This window comes from Panthera uncia (assembly GCF_023721935.1).
Source record: "Panthera uncia isolate 11264 chromosome E2 unlocalized genomic scaffold, Puncia_PCG_1.0 HiC_scaffold_19, whole genome shotgun sequence".
NCBI lineage: Eukaryota > Metazoa > Chordata > Mammalia > Carnivora > Felidae > Panthera > Panthera uncia.
Genome location: NW_026057588.1, coordinates 8,529,631 through 8,555,056, shown reverse-complemented (window position 1 = coordinate 8,555,056; position 25,426 = coordinate 8,529,631). Strand labels below are relative to the sequence as shown.

Genomic DNA, 25,426 nt, shown 5'->3' with positions numbered 1-25,426 from the left:
GGGGTGGGTGGGGCTTAGGAAGGGGTGGGCGGAACTTAGGAAGAGGGTGGGTGGGGCTTAGGAAGAGGGGTGGGCGGAGCTTAGGAAGAGGGGTGGGTGGAGAAGAAAACCTAGGGGGAGTGACGTGAAGTTGGTGACTTGGGGAACAGGAGCCAGGGAGGAGGTGAGGAGAGCATCCCTCGTTCATAAATACTTACTGAGAGCCCGCTGGGAACGAGGGCTCGTGCTGGGCTCTGGGAACACAAGAGATGAATAAGCCCATGGACTTCTCTTCAAAGAACACAGGGTCCTGGAGGGGTGGCAGACAGGGACGGGATCATGACAACACGGTGTGCGGCTTGCAATCCTGGGGGTGGCGCGGGCATTGTGGGAGAGCCAGCAGGAGTTACTGTCTGAGCCAAGACATTTCGGGTTGCAGGGAGCAGAGACTCATTCAACTTTCCTGAGGGAAAAGGGGGTTTATTGGCAAGATAAACACTCACAGCAGCCCAGACGCCAGGAATTGAGGCCAATCTCTTTCTGATTGTGTCCCTCTTACTCTCTCGGTCCCTGCCTCTCCCCCCCCCCCCCCCGGCCCCTTCCCGACTTGCCACGCTCTGGTTCTCTCCTTACCACTGCTCACGCAGAATCTCAGCTCTCTGCTAACCCTCATCGTTTCATCCCATCCTGTCTACCACCCATCCCCCCTCCCCCAATCTCGCAGCCAACGTCTTCCCAAAGAAAGAATTCCATTGGCCCCAATCAGCCTTCCAAACGAGGCTGCACAGTCACGGGTCTGCGTATGGAGTCAGGGAGGTTTCCAAGACGAGGAGCTCTCTGAGCTGAGACCTGACAGTTGAATTGCTCAACTCACTCATTCACTGAAAAGCCCTTTACTGCGTAGTCTTCTGTGTGCCAAGCACTGCTTTAGACACAAGAGTACATAGTATTATTAGAATAAGGTCCCCGCTCTCATAGAGCTTACCAGCTCATAGCAGAGACAAAAACAGCGAACAGACAAGACAAGGAAGAAAACATACCAGCAGGTGATGAAACAGGTAGAACGTGATAAGAAATGCCCAGGATTCCAAGTCAGGCGAGGTCGTGTGGGAAGGTCTTTCTGTGGAGGTGAAATTTGGAGGCTAAAAAAAAAAAAAAAAAAAAAAAGCGGGGGGGGGATTAAAGGAAAAGAGCCAACTGTTGCAAGGTTTGAGTGAAGAGAAGGGAGAGAGAGCAGCCGGTGCCGAGGCCCTCGGGCTGGAATTGCCTGTTTGGGAGCCTGAAACAAAGCCACTGTGGCTGGTGCTGAGGGCACAGGAAAATAAGGGAGGCCCACAGAGGCCAAGCGCATGTAGGGCATTTGGGCCAGGTTAAGGGGGGTGGATATGATTCTAAGAGCGGCTCGGAGTTCACCAGAAAATAGTATTCCAGGCAGAAAGATCAGCATCGTACAAAGGCCCAGAAGGGAGAAAAACTCAGGCAGGTGGCTGGACCCACAATAGCTCAGGGGGGGATGAAGGCAGGAGAATTAGGGGTTGGGGGTGATGAGGCTGGGGAGGTAGAGGGGGGCCAGGCCATAAGGGCCTTGAATGCCAGGTTGAGAGGCTGGACTTTGTTCTGGAGCACTGGGGAGCCATGGGGCAGGGGTCCAGGAAGCCTGGGGCGATGGAGAGGAGGGATGAGGGGGGCAGGAAGGTGGCACTTGGGGACTGATGGCCTGGGCAGGGGGAGGAGGGGGTGTGAGGATGGCCGTTGAGGGTCTGGTGCAGTGACCAAGGCCCTGTGGCAGGCGTTCACGGTACAGGTACCATTGCATAGTGAACGGGGAGTCCCGAGACCCTCTGGGGCTTCCCCCAGAGGAAGGGACACTTGAGCTGAATCTTGAAGACATAAGAATCAATCAGGGTGAGAAGGGACAGAAGAAACATTTTCCAGGCAGAGAGCACAGCACCTACAATGGTCTAGAGATAGGAAGCCACTTGATACGTTTGGGGGACACTTTGTTGTTGTTGTTAAATTTATTTATTCCTGAGAGAGAGAGCATGAGCAGGGGTGGGGCAGAGAGAAAGGGAGAGAAAAAATCCCAGGCAGGCTCCTCACTGCCAGTGCAGAGCCCAGACTCAGGGCTCGAACCCACGAACTGCGAGATCACGACCTGAGCCGAAATCAAGAGTCAGACGCTTCACCGACAGAGCCACCCAGGCCCCCCTGGGGGACACTTTGCATTCAGTGTTAGTGGGGCGCAAAAAGGGCTCAGGGCGGAAAGAATTTGAGGGTAGGAAGGGATCAGAGATGCGGCTGCACAGGCAGGTGGGGCCAGAATACACAGGGTCTCTAAGAGGACCTCAAACTCAAGCGGAGGGTCTGGGACCTTGTTCAGGGGGCACTGGGCAGTGAGCAGAGAGAGAACAAAGAAAAAGAAGACTTGGGTGTTCGGGATCTGGGGGGAGAGACTCCAGCCAGGGGCTGAGGCTGGTCCATAGAAGGGATTTTTCTCTGCCTTCACCCGCCTAGGGCCAGTCCAGGTACCCACATGTCCCCTCCCTTCCTCCTGGGCAGGTACTTCATGAATATTACCTGGGACAACCGGGATTACTCCTTCAATGAGGATGGCTTCTTGGTGAACCCCTCTCTGGTTGTCATCTCCCTCACCAGAGATAGGACTTGGGAGGTGGTGAGTCCCAGCCCCAACCTCAGGCATGGGAGAGGGTCCAGACTCCTGGGCACTGAGGGAGAGGGCGTGGGGACCCAGATGCCTGGGTCCTGGCAGAGAGAAGGGCTGAGGTCCTGGATTCTGGCCTCTGAGGGAGGGAGGAGCCTGGACTTTTAGGTCCTGGGGCGGGGGGGGGGGGAGGAGGGGGGACCGAGAACCTGGGGGTTTTCAGGGGGCCCAGACTCCTGCATCTAAGGGAGAAGGAGCTGGGAGCCTGCGCTCTGAGGAAGGAGGGCTGTGATGGGCAGAACATTCTGGAAAGTACCCTCCACCCCCGGAAGGAAGCCTGAATCCCCTTCTCTTGGCCAAGGTGGGCAGCTGGGAGCAGCAGACTCTCCGCCTCAAGTACCCGCTATGGTCCCGCTACGGCCGCTTCCTGCAGCCTGTGGATGACACACAGCACCTCACCGTGGCCACGCTGGAGGAGAGGCCCTTTGTCATTGTGGAGCCCGCCGACCCCATTAGTGGCACCTGCATCCGAGACTCCGTGCCCTGCCGGAGCCAGCTCAACCGCACCCACAGGTGACAGCCCGATCTCCAGGAGTTCCAGTTTCAAACTCCCTTGAAGCCCGGCAGCCCTGGCCCCAGCCCCCTCCTCCCTGGGCACTCAGCCCAGTCACCTTGGACCAGTCACGGAACTCCTCCGAGCCTCAGTTTCCCCAGAAAGCGCTAGCCAGAGTTTTAGCTGCTGCTTGGCTCTCCCTCCACACCCTCACCCCATGGGGGAGTCTGGAGTGGGGGGTCCCCGGCATCCCCAAGCCTACTCGCTCCCCCGCAGCCCTCCCCCGGACGCCCCCCGCCCGGAAAAGCGGTGCTGCAAGGGCTTCTGCATCGACATCCTGAAGCGGCTGGCGCAGACCATCGGCTTCAGCTACGACCTCTACCTGGTCACCAACGGCAAGCACGGAAAGAAGATCGACGGCGTCTGGAACGGCATGATCGGCGAGGTGAGGCGGGGACGCGGTCCGGGGAGGAGCCGGGCTGGGGCGGGGCCAAGGCGCTAGAGCCCTGGGGCCGGAGGGGCGTGGCCCGAAGGAGGGAAGCCGGGCTCGGAAGGGGCGGGGCTGGCCCCCGAAGAGCCGCCTCGGCCTTGGGGCGGGGCCACGAGGAGGGACGCGACGGCAAAAGGGGCGGGGCCAGGAGGGCGGCACCCTGAAATAAGGGGGCGGGGCCGAGGGGGATGCCGCCCAAATCCGGAGAGCGGGTTCTCGGAGCCTCACGGGGCCTGGGGCTACCTCCTCCCACTCCCGTTCCCCGCCTCTCCCCTCCGCCTTTCGTGCCCCGCTCTGCGTCCCCCTCATCCACTCTCCTAACCCTCTCTGTCCCCCTGTCTCTGGTCTACTGGGGCCGGGCTTGCCCACCATCCTCCTCTATGTGCTTGAGCCAGCCGGGTCCCTTCACCCCCTTCCTCGCCCTCACCCCAGGTGTTCTACCAGCGCGCCGACATGGCCATCGGCTCCCTCACCATCAACGAGGAGCGCTCCGAGATCGTGGACTTCTCTGTCCCCTTCGTGGAGACGGGCATCAGTGTGATGGTGGCCCGCAGCAATGGCACCGTGTCCCCCTCGGCCTTCCTCGGTGAGCCCGGGGCCCTGGGACGGCGACACTGGGGCAGCTGCGTGCCCGGGTCCCATCCTGGTGTTGCCTGTCCCCGCGGTGTGACTGGCCAAGTTGGCATGGCTTCTGAGCTTCGGTTTCCCAGTCTGTAAAACGGGAGAAGCCATCTTACCACGAGGCCCAGGACACTGGAGCTTCAGGAACCTTCTCTGGCACATTCTCTTCAAGGCCCTGCGCCTTGCATTCTTGGAGTCGTAATTCTGTATGGTTTTTTTTCTTAAAGACACCCCTCCAAATTGTATAAGCTTCAGGCCCCACAAGCCCCAAGTCTTCCCCTGTATATGAGATGAGGAAAAGAGATTAGCGTGGTAATGGCACATAGTAAGTGCTCGATTCACTTATCGGTGTTCACTGAGTACCTATCATGTGCCGGGCTCCGGGGCTGCACGCAAATCCCTGTCCTCTAAGAGCTCTTGGCCTCGTGGGGAAGACAGACAATAATCTCTTAAAAGGATCCATGGGACGAAATCACTGTAGGTGGTGATGAAGAGGATGAGAAACTAAGCCAGGGGAAGAGTTGGAGGGGTACAGGCTCGGTGCCATCAGGGGAGGGCAGGAGGGCCCCTTTAGGCAGGTGACTCGGTCCTGTGGAGATCTGGCTGGAGAACGGTTCCAGGCAGAGGGAGCAGCGGGCAGAGACCCCAAAGGTGGGAACGCGTGTGGAGTGTTTGGGAAACGGAGCGAAGCCTGTGTGGCTGGAGGTGGCCGTGAGAGGGTGGGAGGCGAGGACCGAGAGGGAACAGAGTGGATGATACAGGGGCCTTGGTGGCTCTGGTAGGAGAGTGGGGTTTCACTCTTGCTGCGACGGCCAAGGTTTTAACTACAGGTGATGGGGGAGGGGGCATATGATCAGATCTAGGCTTATAAAACATCCCACTGGAGGCCCTGTGGAGGCCGGAGGCCCCCGGGAAGGCAGAGGTCCGTGCAGAGCGGTGGTGGGTGTGGGATAAGAAAATGGCAGTGGGGGTGAGACAAGGAAGGAACCAGTCCTGGGATGCGATTGGGAAGCTGACACCCAGCGGGTTGGTGGCCTTGAGGCGCACCGGGTCGGGATCTCACTGACCGAACTGGGAGACAACAGCAAGAAAAGTGCACATCGGGCCAAGGGCAGCAGGGCACGTCAGTTCTCTCTTGCTCTCTGAAGTCTGGGCAAAGCTCCTGGGAGCAGAAAGGCCGGGAGACAGCACAGCTCTTCCTTTGTGTTTCGTTTCTGTGTATTTCCCCCGACAACGTCTCCGTGGCCTTCTCTTTGCACCAAGGTCCCTGCGGGTACACCCTGAGAGGCACATGGGGCCCCTGCTTCAGCAGGGAAGTGACAAGGTCGTACTTGTGCGCCACCACGTTGCCCAGCGGAGGCAACAAGAGCGTTCCCGGATGCCGCAGTGACAGTCCGGGTGGTGACCCTGCTGTGACAGGGGCAGTGCTGGCCGCTTGCGCTTGGCCCAGGGAGGTCAGATCACCTGGTAGGAATCTCGGGGAAGTGGCGATTTGGGTTCATTGTCGGTGAAACCTCCCAGAGGCGGTGTGAGGAGGAGACGCACGGATGCGAGTTTGTCTGGTAGGTAGGTCAGGGTGGTGCCCCTGTCAGGGGAGCGGTGGAGACAAGGCGGAGAGGGCGAGGCTCATTCTGGAACTGTGAGTTCTGGCCGGTTAAAGCAGTGGGTTGTTGAGAGAGTGATCATGCCGGAAAGGAGCGTGGAAGCGAGGCTGAGGGGCGGTGACTTTGTCACGGAGGCGCTGGGGAGCCACAGAGGGCTATGGGCAGGGGGGAGGCCAGGTCACCGCTGGGTGCAGAAGGATCCTCTAGGGCTGCAGGGGCCGGGGAGGGGGGTGGTGGCTGGAGAGGGCAGACAGGGGACATGGTCCAGGGGAGAGAATGAGGTCTGAGCTTGTTGGCTGAGAGAGTGGAGAGGGGGGCCGAGTTGGGGGGCAGGAGTCGGGGGGACAGGCTGTGGCTGGTGAGGGGGAGGGGGGAAGGGTGTGCAGCTGGCAAATGGCGGGGGTTGGACTGGATGGATGGTGGGGCTCCCAGGATGGGGGGCCTGGGCGTTGGCCTCAGTGTGAAACCTGGTAGGTGGCCAGGTGGAGACTCGAGGCTCAGGAAACAGTTTAGGAGACCGTTTATATTTGGTGGCAGAAGCCACAGAAGAGGTTGAGGTGGCCGTCTTTGGGAGACACTCTCCCAGGGGTCTGGATGGGCGCTGAGACGGTCCCTGAGATGGAGAGCCTGGGCAGGGGACAGAGCAGGACAGGGTCAGATCTCTGATGCACCGTGTTCTCACGTCTGTGGTCCCCCAGTCCTCGGCTTGGCCAAGTCATGACCCCACACCCCCTTGCCCCCAGAGCCCTACAGCCCTGCCGTGTGGGTGATGATGTTCGTCATGTGCCTCACTGTGGTCGCCGTCACCGTTTTCATCTTCGAGTACCTCAGTCCCGTCGGCTACAACCGCAGCCTGGCCACGGGCAAGCGTGAGTCCCCTTCCTCCATCACCTCCGAGCACCCGGACCGCAGATAGAACTACATTTCCCAGCAGCCCCTGGGTGTGTGTGTGGGGGGGGGGGGTAGAGTGGTGGCCTCTGGAGGTGCCAAGAGGCCTTGGGGGCCGCTGGGAATTGTAGTTCCTTCTGCTCCCTGATGGAGTAGAAGGGATTTGGGGTCCATGGTCCCCTCCTGGCCCCCTGCAGGCCCTGGAGGCTCAACCTTCACCATTGGGAAATCCATCTGGCTGCTCTGGGCCCTGGTGTTCAATAACTCGGTGCCTGTGGAGAACCCCCGGGGGACCACCAGCAAAATCATGGTGCTGGTGTGGGCCTTCTTCGCCGTCATCTTCCTCGCCAGCTACACAGCCAACCTGGCCGCCTTCATGATCCAGGAGGAGTATGTGGACACCGTGTCTGGGCTCAGTGACCGAAAGGTGTGTGGCGGGGGTAGGGGGAGGGAGGGGGGGCGGGGATGGGGAGCTGGCTGGGATGGGAGGTCAGGTCAGAGTTTGGCTGCCAGGAGGTCAGGGAGGATTCCTGGGAGTCTTTTCCCGGAGAGAGTTCCAAAATGGTAGAATAGAACGTTCTGGAAGAGAAAGGTTGTGTTTCTATTTAAGTGTTCCCAGGAGGAGAGAGTGTCCCTAAACGTCCTGGGGTGGGGGTGGGGGGCAGCAATGCCAAATGGGCTATTCTAGACCAGTGCCTCCCTCAAACCGTGAGGAAGGGGGCTAATCTGTGACCTTTTCCCGGTGCAGATCGGTGTTTTTGTAAGACACCATAGAAACGAATTGTGAGGAAAGAAACATAAAATGGAAAAACCAAGACGCGCCGCATTCAAACCCCAAGTTTTACTCAGTTTCAACAGACGTAACACCATTCTGGCCAATCGCTCTGGGGGCACGGCACCGGGCGGGCTCAGTCGGCAGAACGTGCGACTCTTGATCTCGGGGTCGTGAGTTCGAGCCCCACGTTGGGTGTAGGGTTTCCTCCAAAAATACATGCATAAATAAACTCCTCTCCAAAAAATTGCTTTTAGTGCTCCCTCTCTCGAGGTCTGTACTTCACCTCATCACGGATCACGGTTTGTTTGGGGGCTGGTGATATACAGAGCACGCTTGGAGACCGGAGTGGTTAGCTGACCTGTTAGAACCTATCGTGACCCATTAGAAGGCTGAGAAATCAGTTCAGTGGATTGCAACAGCTTTTTTTTTTTTTTTTTCGAACACGTGATATGTTTGCATCTTTGCTTGGGTCGTATACGCACTTGACGTTGGGCCAACACACACCTGTGTGGCTACGTCTGTTGTTAAAAGAGTGAACTGTTTCTGAACAGATGGGTACATAGCAACCGCCTCCAGCCCCCCCCCCCCCCGCCCCGCCCTGTGCCAAGCGCCTGCCCCTGGGACCTCCCATGATCCAGCAAGTTAAGGGTTAATGCCTGGCACGTCAGGGGCCTCTGGGACCCTTCTGGAACTCTGGAGCCAGTGTTTCTTCTGATCCGGCCATGCTGGCTGTTAGAGATTCCCACAGTACTCCTGATCATGTGTACGTATACGCGTGTGGACACACATGCACGCGTATCTGTGGCGACCTGCGGATGTGTCTGCTGGGTTGGAGTCGAAAAGGGTCGTGGTGAGCGAGCTTGAGAAACGCTTCTGGACCTGGGCGCCTGCCAGATGGCCGGCGTCCCCCAGAACAGAGCGTCTGGGTCAAGGATGTCCTTGACCCAGATGGCCCCAGGGGGGCGCCCTAATAACTTCCCATTCCGCCCTAGTTCCAGCGGCCCCAGGAGCAGTACCCGCCCCTGAAGTTTGGGACGGTGCCCAACGGGTCCACGGAGAAGAACATTCGCAGCAACTACCCGGACATGCATAGCTACATGGTGCGCCACAACCAGCCCCGCGTAGAGGAAGCGCTCACTCAGCTCAAGGCAGGGTCAGCGCAGACTCGGGCTAGGGGGAGGGGGGGGGCGGGGGGCCGCCGGGGGCCCTGAGGCCGCTCCGCGATAGCGAGGGGCGGGGGTGGGGGGTGGGGGGTCGTTCATCAGCCTCAGAGGTCAGCCAGGGGTGGGCCAGCTCGGAGGGCAGAGGTCACGGACGGCGGGCGCGAGCTCCCCCTTCCAGAAGTAGCGTCCTTGTGGTGTTTTCAGAGATCTAGTAGCCACACATTCTGGGGCCAGACTGCCAGGGTTGAAATCCTGGCTCCGGCTCTTCCCGGCTGTGTGACCTCGGGCCAGTTACTCGACCTCTCTGAGCCTCGGTTTCCCCCTCTGTAAAATGAGGATAACAAGAGAACGCGCCCATCAAGTTGTTATAAGAATGATTATGGTTCTCATTATCGGTTAGTATAATACATTATTTAGTAGTACTGCTGGGCACACTGTGGGTGTTTGCTGTTATTATTATTATTATTATTTTCAGTATGATCATTAGACCTGAACTCGCCGGAATCCGTACTTGGATTAGTGTTTCTTTTCTTTTTTTAATATAGATATTTTTTAACTTCAGCCTCCCAAATCACAGGGATAAAGTTAAGTTCAGGCTCCGAAGTACAGACCAAGGTTCTAACAAAGCTGGGCACAGTAAGTGTCCTCCCTGTTCCTCCTCGATTGCGTTATTCAAAGTGCATATATTTCCTTAGCCCCTAGTCTATGCCAGGCTAGTGAAGAAACAGACCATAATCCCGGCTTTGGGGGAGCTTAGAGTCCAGAGATGGGAAATGAACCAGAAACACACAAATAGAGAAATCAGTATGATTGCTGCAGAAAGTGCGGGTGAGTTAGGACGCGTCTGAATTGGGACACATTCACCAAGGTGTTCAGGGCGGGCCTCTTGGAGGAGGTGACCGGAGCAGAGCCCCAGAGGACGTGAGGGTTAGCCAGGTGGACTTACGGAGGCAGAGCCTTGCAGGCAGAGGAAACAGGTTGTACAAAGGGCCTGAGACAGGAGTGGTTTTGTGGCTGTAGGGCAGAGAGCTGACCGAGGGGAAGATGAGAGTGAGACGCGGGTGTGGGACCTGAGGCTGAGGTCAGGGCTGGGTTTTCTTTGAAGGGCAGTGAGAAGCCATGAAGAGGGGGGAATTTAGGCAGGGGAAGGGCGTGATCTGATTTCTGTTTGCAAATGCCCCTTCTGGCTGCCCTGTGGCCAATGGATGGTCGGGCATCAGCGGGACCAGGGTGGAAGCTATCGCGTCCTCTGGATCACCGTCCCCAAGGCCCACCCTCTGCTCACCCCTCCAGTAGCCACTCCTAACCGAATCGTTTTTTACCGCTCTGTCTCGATTGAAATTTTTGAAAAGAAAGCTAACCGGTCCGGTTGAAGGAAAATGTTGGGTACGCATCGCAAAGCGGTGGGGTGGGGGGTTGGACTCTCAGAACCAGTTGCAGACAGGAAACCGAGGCTTTGTGAGAACGTGCAAGTCATTCGTTCCTTTTGAAATGTTTTAAGGAACACCACCTCTGTGCCAGGCACAGTTCCTGCACTGGATAACAATAGACAACACAAGAGGTAAGTTGCATGGATCGTTAGGAGTAAACAGACAGAGGTGTCTTTTTCTCTCTCAGTAAGAAGTCCAAGGCGGGCATGACAGCTCAAAGATACCGTCAACGATCCCAACCCTTTCCACGTATTCGTTCCGCCATCCTTCCAGCCTAGACCTTCTTGCTCACTGTGATTGCCTCATGGTGACAAGATGGCTGCTGCCACGCTGCAGCCTTCGTTCCAGGCGAGAAGGCAGAGGAAGCGCGAAATTGTGGAGGACTTCCTCCCGGCAAGGCCTTGCCTTTTTAGTGGGGGGAGAGTCTGCCTTTCTGGGGGAACTTCTGGCTGTTTCGCGGGCGTGTGCCAGATGGTCACTCCTAGCTGCAGAGGAGGCTGGGAAACTGAGTGCGTCAGCCTTCAGGCCGCCGTTGTAGACGATGGCAGAGGGAGAGGTCGCAAAGGGAGACTGTGCCAGCCAAGCCGTCCGCCGGAGTCCTGCCCTTGTGCAGTTTGTGTTTTGCCACCGAGAAGCCTCTCCCGTGTATCTTTTCCTTCTCAGGGGCTCTCCTTCCGCCGTCTGTCTTGACCCCTGGGTGGGGGGGAATCACAAGGTCTCTTGTCTCCACCTCTGCCTGTGTCCCCTCGGGGCTTCCTTCCCCTGCAGACCTCTCACTTCTGATACCGAGAACGGGAGCACCTTCTCATGAGTCACCTCTTCTTTCTTTCCCCTCCTGTCTCTTCACTGCTGTTCTCTCTGCCCCACGCCCCACCCCTGCAGAGATCTGTCCCCCCCTTCTCCTTCACCCTCCCCCTTGAAGCACCACGATCTTGAAGTGTGTTGGGTAACAGGCTTTTCTTTTTAAACCGAGACTTTGGGGGCGCCTGGGTGGCTCCGTCGGTTAAGCGTCCGCCTGTGGGTTTCTGCTCAGGTCACAATCTCCCGGTTCGTGGGTTCGAGCCCCATGTCGGGTTCTGTGTTGGCAGCATGGAGCCTGCTTGGGATTCTCTCTCTCTCTCTCTCTCTCTCTCTCTCTCTCTCTCTCTGCCCCTCCTCCACTCGCACTTTATCTCTCTCAAAATAAATAAGTAAACTTAAAAAAAAAAGTACAAACAGAGAGGCTAAACAAGTTCAAGCTCAGAATTCCGCCCTGGAGAGAACCCGACTCCTTGTCCCCCCACATGAATCTGTTTCCTTGCCTTCCGCATCACCTCCATCCCTCTCGCATCCCTTGGCTCCTGGCCCTGCGTCCCTGAAACTGCTCACATTGTCATCTCTTCTCTGACGGATCCTCTTCCCTCCCTCTTGAAAGGTCCTGGTGATTACAGTAGGTCCGCCCAGATAATCCAGGATAATCTCCCCATCCCGAGATGCCTCATTTAATCACATCTGCCATATTCGCGGGTTCCAAATATTAGGGTGTGGGTATCTTGGGGGGCATTATTCTTTCTACCCCCAGTTCTCAGAGCATAATCTCTCTCCAACCGGTGGTGTGGATTCTGCGTGGGCACAACTCCTTGGCCCCAGGGACCCCTCTGGCAATAGGGGGTGGGGCGGGGAGAGTCCTCAAAAGCAGGGGGCCCAGAACAGCACTCCCTTGCCTGAGGTCTGAGGGGTGTGTTGAGTTTGGAGAATCATGGGCAGAGGTGTTGGGACACAGAATAGCACAGGAAAAAAAAAAAAAGAAAAGTTTTTTAATTTTTTTTTAATGTTTATTTATTTTTTAGACAGAGACAGAGGGTGAGTAGGGGAGGGGCATAGAGAGGGAGACACAGAATCTGAAACAGGCTCCAGGCTCTGAGCTGTCAGCACAGAGCCCCACGCGGGGCTCGAATTCACGGACCTCGAGATCATGACCTGGGCCGAAGTCGGAAGCTGAACCGACTGAGCCACCCAGGCATCCCTTTATTATTTTTTTAAACGTTTATTTTCGAGAGAGAGAGGGCGTGAGAAGGGGAGGGGCAGAGAGAGAGGGAGCCAGAATCTGAATCTAGGTTCTGCGGTGTCAGCACGGAGTCCCGTGTGGGCCTCGAACTCACAAACGGTGACATCATGGCCTGAGCCCAAGTCGGGCGCTTAACCAACTGAGCCACCCAGGCGGCCCCAGGGGTGTTCAACAGCCCTGATGGTACAATCAGACGGCCCTGGCTTGGAATGGGAGCTACCCCTTACTTGCCGTGGGCCCTGGGCCAGTCAACTCAGCTTCTGAGCCCTAATTTTTGCCTTCATAACATGGAGTCAACAATCCCCCCGGGGTTACAAAGTGGCTCTGGGAAACGGAGACGCCAGGAACCAAGATTCCTGTCCGCCTTGTCGGTTTTGTCCTCTCAGGGGCCACTGGCTCTCATCTCAGGCTCTCTGCACAGATCTTGGCTTCGGCTGTGCCCACGGACGCTGTATGGCCCCCAGTTTCCCTGCAGGTGTTCAGCTCCAGGGTCCGGCGGGAGCCCTGGCGCCGCCTCGGTTCAATTTCACGGCTCTGCTAGTGAGAATCCCGCCGGTCCAGCGAGGAGTCGGGTGCCCTTGGCCGGGCCAACCAGCAGCGGCCAGGGTGGGACCTGGTCACGTGGTTCCGGGGCCGCCACGCCCCTGCGCCGCTCAGGTTCTCAAAGATGAACCTCGGGGAACCTGCTGGCAAACAAAATCTGGTGCTCATTTCCAGAACGCGCTTCCTCCACCGGCCTCCTGCTTTTCCAGGGGGTTTCCTGGTGGACCCCTCAGCACCCTTCCCAGGGCTCCCCCATCTGGAGGAGAGCCCCTGTCTCTGTGCCCAGCACGACCGCCTGTCGCCTTCACATTCCCTAGCTTCTTGAACAAAATTTCCCTTCCCCCCAACTGTCTTTGAACCTCTCCTTAACGGTATTCTTTGCCTGACACTTGCTTGTTGTTAAAACTAAGGTAGAGGGGTACCTGGGTGGCTCAGTCAGTTCAGGTCACAATCCCATGGTTTGTGAGTTCCAGCCCCACTAAAGGCCCTCTGCTGTCAGCCTGGAGCCGGCTTCGGATCCTCTGTCTCCCTCTCTCTCTGCCCCTCTCCCGCTTGCGTGCACCTGCTCGCTCTTCTCTCTCTCTCTCTCTCTCTCTCTCTCTCAAAAATAAATAAACATTAAAAAAATAATAACAAGGTGGAAAGAGAAGCGCTCTCCCCCACCCCTCCTTAACCTTTGTTTATGATTCCAGGAGTTTCTTCCTGCCTTTTTTTTCCCCCCTAGAGCAGAGCTGGGGAACCATACGCGCAATTTAAATGTTTCTATCGGCCACACTCGAAGAAACGGGATAGTAATCTTAGTGATGTTTACCCCAATATCCCCCATATGTTCTTTCCATAGTAATATGAAAATCAATGGCCACAAAACATTAATGAGATGGGTTCTTTTTTTTTTTTTTTTTTCCCGTTTGGGGGCTTTGAGGCGTGTTAACACGCACAGTTGCCTCTGAATTTGGAGTCGCCACATTCCCAGTGCAAAAGAGTGACACCCGACTAGTGACTGCCATTCTGGACAGCGTAGATCCAGAACACTTTTGACCTCTTTTTTTTTTTTTTAAGTTTATTTATTTATTTATTTAGTAATCTCTGCATCCAAGGTGGGGCTTGAACTCACGACCCCGAGATCAAGAGCCGCGCCCTCTTTGGAGTGAGGCAGCCAGGCGCCTCTTTTTACCTCTTTTGTTGTTCCATTTTCTTCCCTTCCTTTTCCTCCTTCGTCTCCTCCTCGGCGTCGTCTCTATTTTATTTTACTTTTATTTTTATTTTTGAGAGAGACAGAGCGTCAGCGGGGGAGGGGCAGAGAGAGAGAGAGAGAAAAAAAAACCACAGAATCCGAAGCGGGCTCCAGGCTCCCAGCTGTCGGCGCAGAGCCCGACGTGGGGCTCGAACTCACGAACCGTGAGATCGTGACCTGAGCCAACGGAGCCCCGCAGGGGGCCCCTCCTCTGCCGCCCTCTTGCTCCTCCTTCTCTGGAACTTGTTCCCGCTTCCTCCTCTCCTTTGCTCGCTCCACCCCCGGAGGTCATGCAGGGTCTCCCCGCCCCCTTAGGATCGCTGGAACGTTGGCTCCAAACTCCCTTCCCAAGAATCCTGCAAAGTCCGGTGCTTCTCAGGGTCACTCTGGCGGATTTAATTCGCTTTCTGGAACATCTCGCCGGCCCGAGCGTATCTTCCCAGCTCCACAACCTATCGACCCAAATCGGAACCCACGCCTCCCCCGAGTCCCCAGAAAAGCCCCCCCCGCCCCACCCCTCCGCGCTGGCCTCTCAGCTCCGAATGTCTAGGGCTGGGACCCCGCTCTCCTCCGGAATTCGAGGCGCGCTGCCGCCCGCTGCTGGGAAGTGTTTCCTGGCCGCGTTAAAAGACGTAAAAAGAAACGGGTGAAATTAATTTTAACAGTGCGTCTTACTTAACCAGGTATAGTCCAAATATTGCAACGTGCGATCAGTACGGAAATGGTTGGGACCTTTTACATAATCCCCCCCGCCCCGCACCCCCGCAAGAAGCCGGGGTGCGTTTTACACTCAGCGCATCTCAGATCAGACGCGCCGCGTTGAAGGGCCCAGAATAGCCACGCGGCGTGTAGCTACCGTATTGGGCCCGCCGGGCCTACATCACGTAAATGCAGATTTTCCTAGTGAACCTTAGGAGCAAGCCCTGGGCCCCACCCCGAGCCCCCTGGGACTTTCTCCCTTCTTTACTCACCCCCAGGGTATCCGACCCAGCCAGCCAGCCGACTCATCGCGCCCTCTCCCCTCTCCTAACCATTCGTCCTCAGCCCCTCCCTCTAGGGAGCCCCCTGGGGATTCGAGATCCTCTCCCTCTGTTCTACACCGCGGGGCGGTCTCCCCGGGCCCTGCCTACTTCCGGGGGGCTTGAGGCCCCATTCCTTGGGAATCAGAGGCATTGCCTTCCTCTTGGACTTATCCACGTATGCCTCTGGTCGTCGGTCTGTTTCCTCGGGGAGCAAGAATGCAGTGACTCAGGGGGACCCCGTGTCCAGAGAATCCACTCGGTTCCTGAGTTTTGGAGAGCAGCCCCATCTCAAAAAAAAGGACTCCAAATCTATCCCACCCCTGACTTCGGACCAGGATAGACACCTGTTTTGTTTTGTTTTGTTTTGTTCACCCAAATGTCAGCCACAACCCCTGCCCCCCAACAACCCCCTCCATTGCTTGAGGCTCCAGCCCGTGTCTTTTTATAATTCATCTCTGTGTTGTCGGGGCTGTTGTTGTTGAGATGTGACATGCACAAGCTAAGCGTGAAGCTCAAGGATTTGTCTGTGTCCCACGTGCACATGCGGACGGGCGACCACACCCAGATTAGGGTATGGGAAATTTCCAGCCCCTCTCTGGTCACCCTAGATTGTCACTGTAAATTAGCATTGCCTGGTTGGGGATATCCCGTAAGCAGAAGCACACGGGTTGTATGTGGTAGCTTTTGTGTCTGGCCTGTTTTGCCCGAGCTCTGTTCTGCTGGGGAACGTTGGGATTATTTCCAGTATTCGGCCATTAGGAAGGTTCTATGAACCTTCTTTTTTTTTTTTTTTTTTCTTTCTTAAGTTTATTTATTTTGAGAGAGAGAGAGTGAGAGAGAGAGTGTGTGTGTGTGTGTGTGTGTGCACAGGAGGGGCAGAGAGAGAGGGGAGAGAATCCCAAGCAGGCTCCGCACTGTCAGTGCAGAGCCCCAGTTTCTAACCCAGTTTCTAACTCAGTTTCTAACTCGGAAACTGTGAGGTCACGACCTGCGCTGAAACCACTCAACTCACCGCCCCCGCCCCCGGCGCCCCCTCTACTGGGAACATCCCTGTGGAAGTCTTTGGGGGGATGTACACATGCATTTTTCTTGGGTCAACACGCATGGGCGCAAACTACAGGGTCGTAGGGAGGTGTGTGCTTAGCTTTTAAAAGATACTTCCCTGGGGCGCCGGGGTGGCTCAGGTCACGATCTCACGGTTTGTGAGTTCGAACCCCGCGTCGGGCTCTGTGCTGACAGCTCGGAGCCTGCTTTGGCTTCTCTCTCTCTCTCTCTCTCTCTCTCTCTCTCTCTCTTTCTGCCCCTCCCCTGCTTGTGCTCTGTCTCTCTCTCTCAGAAATAATAAATGAATAAACTTTATAAATGAAGGAAGGAAGGAAGGAAGGAAGGAAGGATGCTTCTAGACATCTGCCAAAGTGGTTGGGTCAACTTCCACACCGGCAGCGCGTTCCTCTGGTCCCGTATCCTTGCCAAGGCCTGGATCCTTCCCATCTCATTTTCATTTACTGTAGTGTTCGTTCTACATCAAGTTCTGCTCTAACTCATGTACTTAGGTCATTCTCAGCTTTCTGGGGCTCCCGTTAAGTCTGTGGCCTCACAGTTCTAGAAGCTCCCGGTGCTCCGGGTTCCTTCTCAGGGCCAGGGAAGGAACTCCCCATGGCTCGTAGCTGGGCATCTTCCCGCCGTGTCTTCACGTCGTCTTCCATTTCCGCGTCTCAGTGTCCAAAGTCCCCCCTTTTTGTGGGGACGCCCGTCTTGTTGGATCAGGGCCCGCCTTATTTTATCTTGATCACCTCTGTAAAGACCCTACCTCCAACTAAGGCAGGACTTCCATGTACAACTGTTGGGAGAGGTGACTCAACGCGGGCTTGTGCTGACAGCCGCGAGCCCGATGCAGGGCTCGAACTCCTGAACCATGAGATCATGACCCGAACCAAAGATGGACGCTCAACCGATTGACCCATTCAGACGCCCCTCAACCCATGATATTTTAGAGGTGAAGATTATCATTCCCATTTTACAGATGAGGAAACTGAGGCGTAGCAAGGTCCCACAGCTGCTGGTGGCAGCGCTCGGATTTGAACCCTGGCCATTGGATTCTGAGCCCAGCCCCTCCACCACTCCACTACCTTGCCTCGGGTGGGCAGAATCCCAGAATCACCCTCTTTGTGCCCCTCCCCAGAAGCCTCTTGGACTCAAAGAATATCTTGCGTTTCTCACTGTCCCCTCTCGCTCTGACTTCCTCCTTCGGCAGAAATTCTTTTTCTCCCCAGTATTCCTTTCTACTCTTTTCCCCCCTTAGTTCTATTTTTATCGGAGTTAGACATCCACATAGTTTGCAGAGTCAAATACAAGATCTCTCTGGTTTTTTAACGAAAGCCAACAGCGTCCCATCTGCCTACCCTTCCCGTCTCGCCCGCCCCAGAGCAATCTGCGTTTACCTCATTTATTGTATCATTTTGCTGTTTGTGTCCCTGTCTCGAAATACTGTGTTTGTATGGCTACCTCTTGATTTTTCAATTTTGGGTATTTTCCATTCACTTCTTACTATGGGAGACACATACTCATACTCTTATTCAAATTACCCCAGCCTCCCACACTGTGATTCTGGCTAGATGAAAATGCAGTGTTTATATGTTATGACTGTGTAAATGCTCCCACAGCTGCCAGAAGTAGTAAACCATGATTACTTTCCTCTCCTACACAATTCTTTGTTTTTCCTGGAGTTAATCATTGTCTTTCTTTTTTTTTTTTTTCCCCACTTGCTTAGTGGCTGAGTTTTCTTTGTTAATTCAAAATGCTCTTAACTATGTGAATCTCTTCTTCACATACTCATTTGCATCAGGTACTCCGTTAATTTCACCATACTGACGAAGCTTCCCTCGTGGCCTCTGACCTGCTCCGGCATGCTGCATAGCTACTATCCCCATCCTTTCACCAGTCCCCTGGTTTGGATTCTGTCACATCCTAAACCTCACTCTTCCTGGATTTTTCTCTCTTGCTCTTTTGAGCTTCCTGACAAAAGGCACATGGCGCACACGCGTGTGTGCCCGTGTGTGTAAAATTTTAGAGACACTGCATGTCGAGAACATCTATAGTCTTGATAGGCCTTCTGGCTGGGTATAAAATTCTGGGCTGGAGGTCATTTTCTCTCTAATTTTTTTTAATATTTATTTTTGAGGAAGAGAGAGCGAGCGAGCTAACGAGGCAGGGGAAGAAAGCAAGAGGGAGAGAATATCCAAAGCAGGCTCTGTACGGACAGCAGACAGCCCAACGCAGGGCTCGAACTCACAAACCTCGAGATCATGACCTGAGCCGAAGTCAGACACTTAGCTGGCTGAGCCACCCAGGCGCCCTTCCTCTAGAATTTTGAAGGCGTCGCTCTGTTGTCTGCTAATTACCAGCGTCACTGGTAAAAAAATCCAAAATCATTCTGATCCGTAAGCCTGTGTGTCGCCTGTTTTTCTTCTCAGCGCGTTGACATTTGTCAGGGAAGCGTCTTCGTTCATTTTCATCGCTGGACCTCCCAAGGGTGTCCTCCTGTCATTCATTCTGGGAAACTTCCTTGATTTCTTTCAGTTGTGATTTCCCCCTTCCCTCCATTTCTCTCTGGAACTCTTATTAATTTGATATCGGGCTTCCTGAACTATCTCTTCCTTTCATTCTCTTATTTTTTCAGCTCTTTATCTTTCCACTCTACTTCCCGAGAGCTCTTCCTAACCTTATCTTCCACTCTTTATTCAGCTTTTCACCTCTGTGAGTGTATTTTCAATTTCCAAGAACTCTTTTTTTTTTTTTTTTTAACTTTACTTATGTCTCTTCATCATCTCTAGACCCCATGTGGGGCTTGAACTAACGACCTTGAGATCAAGAGTCACATGCTCCTCCAACCGAGCTGGCCAGGTGCCCCCCCCCCCCCCAGACCTCTTTTTTTTTTTATCTCTGAATTCTTATACTATTTTCTCAATTTCATAGTATTATTTACAGTGTCCTATTTTACAATGCGCATGGTTCGAAGTTACAGTATCTTGCCTTTTTCACATTTTCTCCTCTCTGTGTAATCTGTTTGCTCCAAGTCTCCCCCTCGCCGCCCCTTCCCATTTGTTGGGTTCTTTTCTATCTTTCTTCCTGAGGCTTTACTGATACCTAGTAATCCCTAGAAGTCTGTTCATACGTGTGTTTTTGTTTTCTTTTGTGTTTGTCTGTTCATGTTTTGGAGGGAAGTCCAGCACTCTGGAAGCGGAGGGCTTGTGATTACGCGAGTGGGGTTTTTGGCTATGAACGTCACTGTAGGTGATCTGCCTGGACCATTTTTGTTGGGGAATTCCCAATGTCAGTATTTTTTTTTTTTTTTTCTTAGAGTGGTCGTATGTATGCATGCACGTGTATATGTATCACATACACGGAGAGAAACAAGGGAAACAAATACTGAATTACGATCTCCCTTACAAAATAACCCCTAATGATATGAAAGTTAAAAGACATTCATCCATTCAGCCAGTAAGGATTTTATTTATTTATTTATTTGTTTGTTTATTTATTTATTTATGTTTATTTACTTTTATTTTGAGAGAGAGAGACAGCAGGGGAGGGGCAGAGAGAGAATCCCAAGCAGGCTCCACGCTGTCAGGACATGGGGCTCGATCTCGCGAACCCTGAGACCATGACCTGAGCTAAAATCAAAGTCGGATGCCTCCCCGATGGAGCCACCCAGGTGCCCCTCCAATACGTATCTATTACGTTCTTTCACCATGCTCTCTTGGACCTTCCACTCTAGTCTGGGAGACAGACACAGATGTGTTCCTAGAGCATCGGTCTCCAATAGCCCTCTCTGCGACGGTAGACATGTTCTACGGGGCGCCTGGGGGGGCTCAGCAGTTGAGCATCCAACTCTTGATTTCGGCTGAGGTCGTGATCTCACGGTTCGTGAGAGCGAGCCCTGCGTGGGGCTCTTCGCTGACAGCAAGGGGCCTGCTTGGGATTCTCTCTCCCTCTGTCTCCGCCCCTCCCCCCCCCATAAATAAATAAATAAATAGGGGCGCCTGGGTGGCTCGGTCAGTTGCGCATCCGACTTCCGCTCAGGTCATGATCTCGAGGTTCATGGGTTCGGGCCCCGCGTCGGGCTCTGTGCTGACAGCTCAGAGCCCGGAGCCTGCTTCGGATTCTGTCTCTTCCTCTCTCTCTGCCCCTCCCCCGCTCATGCTCTGTGTCTCTCTCTCTCAAAAATAAATAAATATGAAAATATTTTTAAATAAATAAAGAGAGAGAGAGAGAGGGAAATGTTCTCGACTTTTGCAGTCCAGTGTGGTACCCGCCAATTTGCGATCGTTTGAAATGTGGTTGGTGTAACTAAGGAACTGAATTTTTCTTTTTCTTTCTTTCTTTATTTTAACATTTATTTATTTTTGAGAGAGAGAGAGAGAGAGACAGAGCTTGAGTGGGGGAGGGGCAGAGAGAGAGGGAGACACAGAATCCGAAGCGGGCTCCAGGCTCCGAGCTGTCAGCACAGAGCCGGACGCGGGGTTCGAACCCACAGACCGTGAGATCGTGACCTGAGCCGAAGTCGGACGCTCAGCCAACTAAGCTACCAGGTGCCCCGGAAACAAATTTTTAAACTTTAATTCCAATTTAAATTCAAATCGCCCTACCTGGCTAGCAGCTACCACCATGGACAGCACTAGAAAATTCCATCCCTACAGAGAGGCACAAGGGAATTGGCGGCCTCACATGGTTTTGGCTGGCTCACAAATGTGGGCCCACCCTACCACAGAGGGCACAGGGGCTCACAAGAAGAGAAAGGAAATGCACCCCTTAAAAAGAAATATAAAAGGGGCACCGGGGTGGCTCGGTCATTCGGGCGTCCGACTCTTGATCTTGGCTCAGGTCATGATCTCAGGGTTCATGGGTTCGAGCCCCACCTGGCACAGAGCCTGCTTGGGATTCTCTCCCTCCCTCTCTCTGCCCCTCCCCCCTCTAAATAAATAAATAAACTTAGGGGCGCCTGGGTGGCTCAGTTGGTTAAACGTCCGACTTCGGCTCAGGTCATGATCTCACGGTCCGTGGGTTCAAGCCCCGTGTCGGGCTCTGTGCTGACAGCTCAGAGCCTGGAGCCTGTTTCAGATTCTGTGTCTCCCTCTTTCTCTGACCCTCCCCTGTTCATGCTGTCTCTCTCTGTCTCAAAAGTAAATAAATGTAAAAATAAATAAATAAATAAATAAATAAATAAATAAACAAACTTAAAAAAATACATAAAACAAGAAACACAGCTTCTCCTCCCAGCCAGTTCTGGAAGCCCATTCTGTGAAGGATGTTCAATTCCTCACCCTCATGGGGGGGGGGGGGCAAAAAAAGGAATCCTCATGTCCCCTTTCCATACAGTAAGCATTATTTTTCATTCCCCTCCTATCAATTAAACTATGTGTCTATGCACACATATACATTGTTAACTACCAGCCTGAATTCATTCATTCAGCCACTCTGTTAAGCACCTGTTGTATGCCGGGTGCCGTTCCAGACCCTGTGGCTACAGCGGTGAACCGGACAGACAAGATCTGTTCCTTCACGGAATTTCAAGCCCAGTGGGAAGAGGGCGAACCATAAACTTAATAACCAAGAACATATCATAGTTACAAGGGGATACGTGCTATGGACAAAAACACTGCCGGGAGCGCGAGTTTCGGAGACCTAGGGAGGAGGCTACGGGCTGCAGTATTTAAGAAGGTGCTCAGACAGGTGTCTTTTGAGCCAACACTTGAAGGAAGTGAAGGGTGGAGCCAGGCGGCTATCTGGGAGAAGACTGTTCCAGCAGAGGGAACAGCCAGTGCAAAGATCCTGAGGCAGGAGTGTGCTGGAGTGGTCCAGGAACTTCCTGTTTGCTGCCATAGGTTCTTGTAATGCGAGGAGACCCCCGTTACTGAGTGAAGTGAGGAGACAGCGGAGGCTAGTGAGCTGAGAAGGCGCGGAAGCTGTGACTCAAATGTTAAGATCCCTCTGGCGACGGGGGGCAGGAATAAACAGGAAAGCAAAGAGATGCAGGGCTCCCCAGTGCCCTCTCTCAAAAATGAAGACACATTAAAATAAAATTTAAAAAAGACTGAGCGGCGCACCTGGGTGGCTCAGTCGGTTGGGCGTCCGACTTCGGCTCAGGTCACGATCTCGCGGTCCGTGAGTTCGAGCCCCGCGTCGGGCTCTGTGCTGATGGCTCAGAGCCTAGAGCCTGCTGTGGATTCTGTGTCTCCCTCTCTTTCTGCTCCTCCCCCCACTTGTGCTCTGTCTGTCTCTCAAAATAAATAAGCATTTAAAAAGAAACTTTATTTTTTTTTTAAATGACCGAGCAAAGGGGGCCCCTGGGTGGCTCAGTCAGTTAAGTGGCCGACTTCAGCTCAGGTCATGATCTTGCGTTTTGCGAGTTCAAGCCCCGAGTGGGGCTCCGCACTGATGTGTGGAGACTGCTTGGGATTCTCTCTCTCTCTCTGCCCCTCCCCTGCTCTCTCTCTCTCTAAATAAGCTTAAAAAAAAAAAAAAAGACTAAGCAAAGGATTAAAAGTGAAGGCTCTTAGATCCTCTCTTCCTGAAAGCCTCTCACACCTCCCTGCCATTGGAAGCCTTGGTTTTTGACTCTGTCCACAAGGCCTCCCAGGTCTCTCCCCCACCTCCTCCCACACCTCCCCCTTCCTCCCCGCAAGGACCCCTGGAGACCTTCCTTACATTTTACCCTAGTCCTCAAGCCCCTCCCTCCATCCCCCCTCTTCAGCCTGACTCTGGAAACCTACAGTTCTTTCTACTTGGACAGGGAGGCGATTCACCTTTCGCCCCCAAGGGCATTTTCCTAAACAAAGAGAAACCTAGAGGGAAATTACAGTTTGCCTACAAGGCAGTTGTGATATATATATCACAACATATATATATAAATATAAAGTTTCCAGATGTCAGCTGGGATCTCCCTGCCTGTTAGAATCCATATAAAACCCCGTTTTCCAATCGTGGGATCTTGACTGCCCTCCCCCAGATTTCTGCTCTGTCTCCAGAGCTTCAAATTCTTTGCCTCCCCCCTCCCCCAAATGTTTGCTTTGGCTGGAATCTGTTCAGTGGGTGGTGGGGGGGAGGGGATCTGCTGTCTGTCTCTCCACTTGGGGTCTGCGGACTAATTCTGCCCTTTTCTTTCATTTCTCTGCACGTACAGAGGCAGGTACACAAGGCATTGATGTGCTCATGTGTGAGGAGGTAGAGAGGGCTTTACCGGAGATTTGACTCGGCTGGTTAAGCATCAGACTCTTGGTTTCGGTTCAGGCCATGATCTTGTGGTTCAAGGGTCCGCCCCCCCCCCCCCCCCCCCCCCCGACGACGGGCTCCGTGCTGACAGCGCGGAGCCTGCTTGGGATTCTCTCTCTTTCCCTTTCTCTCTGCTCCTCCCACGCTCTCTCGCTCGCTCTCTCAAAATAAATCAACATTTCAAACACTTATTTTAAATAATAAATTAATATGGAAGGGCACCCGGGTGGCTCAGTCGGCTGAGCGTCAAGGCTCTTGACTTCAGTTCAGGTCGTGATCCCAGGGTCGTGGGATCGAGTCCCGAGTCCAGCTCGGCGCGGAGCACAGAGCCTGCTTAAGATTCTCTCTCTCTCCCTCTGGCCCTCTCCCCCGCGTGCACTCTCTCTCTCTCTCTCAAATAAATTTTAAAAAATTAACATGGAGTTATGCTCTCTATGGGCCTCTACGGCTCTTTTCTTTTTTTCTTTTTTTCTTCACGGATACGCCCTGGACATCTTGATGTCAGATCATAGGCCTAGATCTTGTTTCATCGAATAGTGACACAGCGTGGACTTCTTTATCCACTCATCCATGCGATCCACAAATATTTACAGCCCCTGTGGGTGTGCCAGGAACTGTGCTGAGTCACAGCTTGGAATGTGTCCCAGCTGGGGCTCGCAGTCTCCGAGGAGAGGCTGGGGTTCATCGGATAATCACAGAAGTACGCGGAGGGCGGCAGTTGCGAAGGAGGGGACGCGGGGCGCGTGCGCCATCGTGTATTCATCTGTGAGGGGGAATTCTCTCTCCCTGCCTGTCTTCGTCTCAAGGTTTAGAAACTGGGGGCCTAGCGGGAGGAGGCACGCCAAGTAAGTAAGGTGCCCGTCTGGGCCTGCGGTTCCCATCTGAGTAATGGAGATAAGTTTCCACCTCGCAGGAGCGCTGAGAGCCTTGAACGTGTTATTACCGCCGATGGTACGGCGCCCGGCACGATACAAGCGATCGTTAGCGTTATTATGATTTGCAGGAGTCCCCTGTCTGAGCCTCAGCCCTCTGTAGAATGGAGGAGTATCCAGAACCTTCTCTGGAGGGCTGCGGTGAAGGCTGAACATAACGTTCTCCGGCACGTTCTTTGCACCAAGCCATCAACTTACCTTTGCGGCAACCGTGGAAGGGAGGTATTGATGTTGTCCCCACTTTGCAGCTCCAAACGGAGGCACCGAGAGGTGCGGTGGCTTGCTCTGGAGTTCACCACCAGTCAGGATGTGGGGCAGTTGGAGGCTATTAGGGGTGAGAGGGGGTTCCGGGAGGGCTGTGAGAGCATCTGGGTGGGACTGACCCTGCCTTTCATGCCCCCTGCCCCCCCCCCTCCCCAGGAAGCTGGACGCCTTCATCTATGATGCGGCTGTGCTCAACTACATGGCCCGCAAGGATGAAGGCTGCAAGCTGGTCACCATCGGCTCGGGCAAGGTCTTTGCCACGACGGGCTACGGCATCGCCCTGCACAAGGGCTCCCGCTGGAAGCGCCCGATCGACCTGGCTCTGTTGCAGTTCCTGGGGGACGGTGCGGCTGCGCACAGGGATGCCTCGGGGGCGGGGGTGGGGGTGGGGGTGGGGGTGGGGGCCAGAGCCCTGGGTCGCGGGCGCAGGAGGGGATGAGGATCAGGACACCAGGGTCTAAGGGAGGAGAGGGCCGGGCGCCTAGACTCCTGTATCAGAGAAGAGGGTCCGAGGAGGGTGCCCCTGGAAGTTGACCCATGCCCCCTGCCCCCTTTCTCCAGACGAGATCGAGATGCTGGAGCGGCTGTGGCTCTCCGGGATCTGCCACAACGACAAAATCGAGGTGATGAGCAGTAAGCTGGACATCGACAACATGGCGGGCGTCTTCTACATGCTGCTGGTGGCCATGGGCCTGTCCCTGCTGGTCTTCGCCTGGGAGCACCTGGTGTACTGGCGCCTGCGGCATTGCCTGGGGCCCACCCACCGCATGGACTTCCTGCTGGCCTTCTCCAGGGTACGCGGGGACAGAGGCAGGCAGGGCTGCGGGGAGGCAGGCAGGGATGCCTCGTAGTGGGAGACACCTGGGTCGAGGTCCCGGCCGGGCGGGAGGGCTGGAGGGGAGGCGGGCGGTCCCGGGCAGCTCCCCGCCGCCCCCCCCCCGCCCCCCC

The 25,426-nt window shown here is 54.6% G+C and overlaps 1 protein-coding gene across 1 annotated transcript in view; it reads left to right on the top strand.

The window, feature by feature from the left end:
* The first annotated feature begins 2,512 nt into the window (after window positions 1-2,512).
* The window catches only part of GRIN2D (glutamate ionotropic receptor NMDA type subunit 2D), a 24,152-nt gene continuing 1,238 nt past the window's right edge, over window positions 2,513-25,426 (top strand). Inside the window, exons 1-9 of the mRNA XM_049622304.1 lie at window positions 2,513-2,653; window positions 3,003-3,214; window positions 3,471-3,639; window positions 4,117-4,270; window positions 6,653-6,778; window positions 6,995-7,224; window positions 8,565-8,725; window positions 24,635-24,822; window positions 25,040-25,272. Coding sequence (XP_049478261.1) covers window positions 2,513-2,653; window positions 3,003-3,214; window positions 3,471-3,639; window positions 4,117-4,270; window positions 6,653-6,778; window positions 6,995-7,224; window positions 8,565-8,725; window positions 24,635-24,822; window positions 25,040-25,272 — 1,614 coding nt within the window. The remainder of the gene's footprint in view (window positions 2,654-3,002; window positions 3,215-3,470; window positions 3,640-4,116; window positions 4,271-6,652; window positions 6,779-6,994; window positions 7,225-8,564; window positions 8,726-24,634; window positions 24,823-25,039; window positions 25,273-25,426) is intronic.